The following is a 466-nucleotide window of genomic DNA, read 5'->3' on the forward strand; positions in this document are numbered from 1 at the left end:
CTTCAATCTCCTCTGACTGCCCCTGGCCCCACACATCCTATCCAGTGCACACAGAGGTTCCCTGACGTCCGACCCTCTCCCCTCTCTGTCCTTTCTGGTGCTCAGAACAACCGCAAGAGCCCCGGGAAGGACATCAACGTGACGGGAGTGTGGGAGCGGAACGTGACGGGGCGCGGCGTGACGGTGGTGGTGGTGGACGACGGCGTGGAGCACACCATCAAGGACATACAGCCAAACTACGTGAGTGAGGGAGGGCAGAGGGCAGGCCGGAGGCCTGAGCGTGTCAGAGCTTGGCTGGTGTCAGAGTCCAACCCGCACGGTCACCCTGGGCTCGGCCGGGCTGGGAAGTCCCAGCAGCAAGTCTTCCCCGGGAGGTTTCACACCCAGTTAAAGGGTCACCTGCCCGTGTGCCACCTGTGGGAGGCAGCTGGTCTCCCTCTGACACGCAGCAGTGGCTGACGCTGCC

General features: G+C 63.7%; 1 protein-coding gene across 1 annotated transcript in view; it reads left to right on the plus strand.

Moving 5' to 3' along the window:
- The window catches only part of PCSK7 (proprotein convertase subtilisin/kexin type 7), a gene marked incomplete at both ends in the record, with an annotated part of 11,626 nt that overhangs the window by 557 nt on the left and 10,603 nt on the right, over window positions 1-466 (plus strand). Inside the window, 1 exon segment of the mRNA XM_009080985.1 lies at window positions 106-240. Coding sequence (XP_009079233.1) covers window positions 106-240 — 135 coding nt within the window.

This window comes from Acanthisitta chloris, unplaced genomic scaffold, assembly GCF_000695815.1.
Source record: "Acanthisitta chloris isolate BGI_N310 unplaced genomic scaffold, ASM69581v1 scaffold138, whole genome shotgun sequence".
NCBI classification, from domain to species: domain Eukaryota; kingdom Metazoa; phylum Chordata; class Aves; order Passeriformes; family Acanthisittidae; genus Acanthisitta; species Acanthisitta chloris.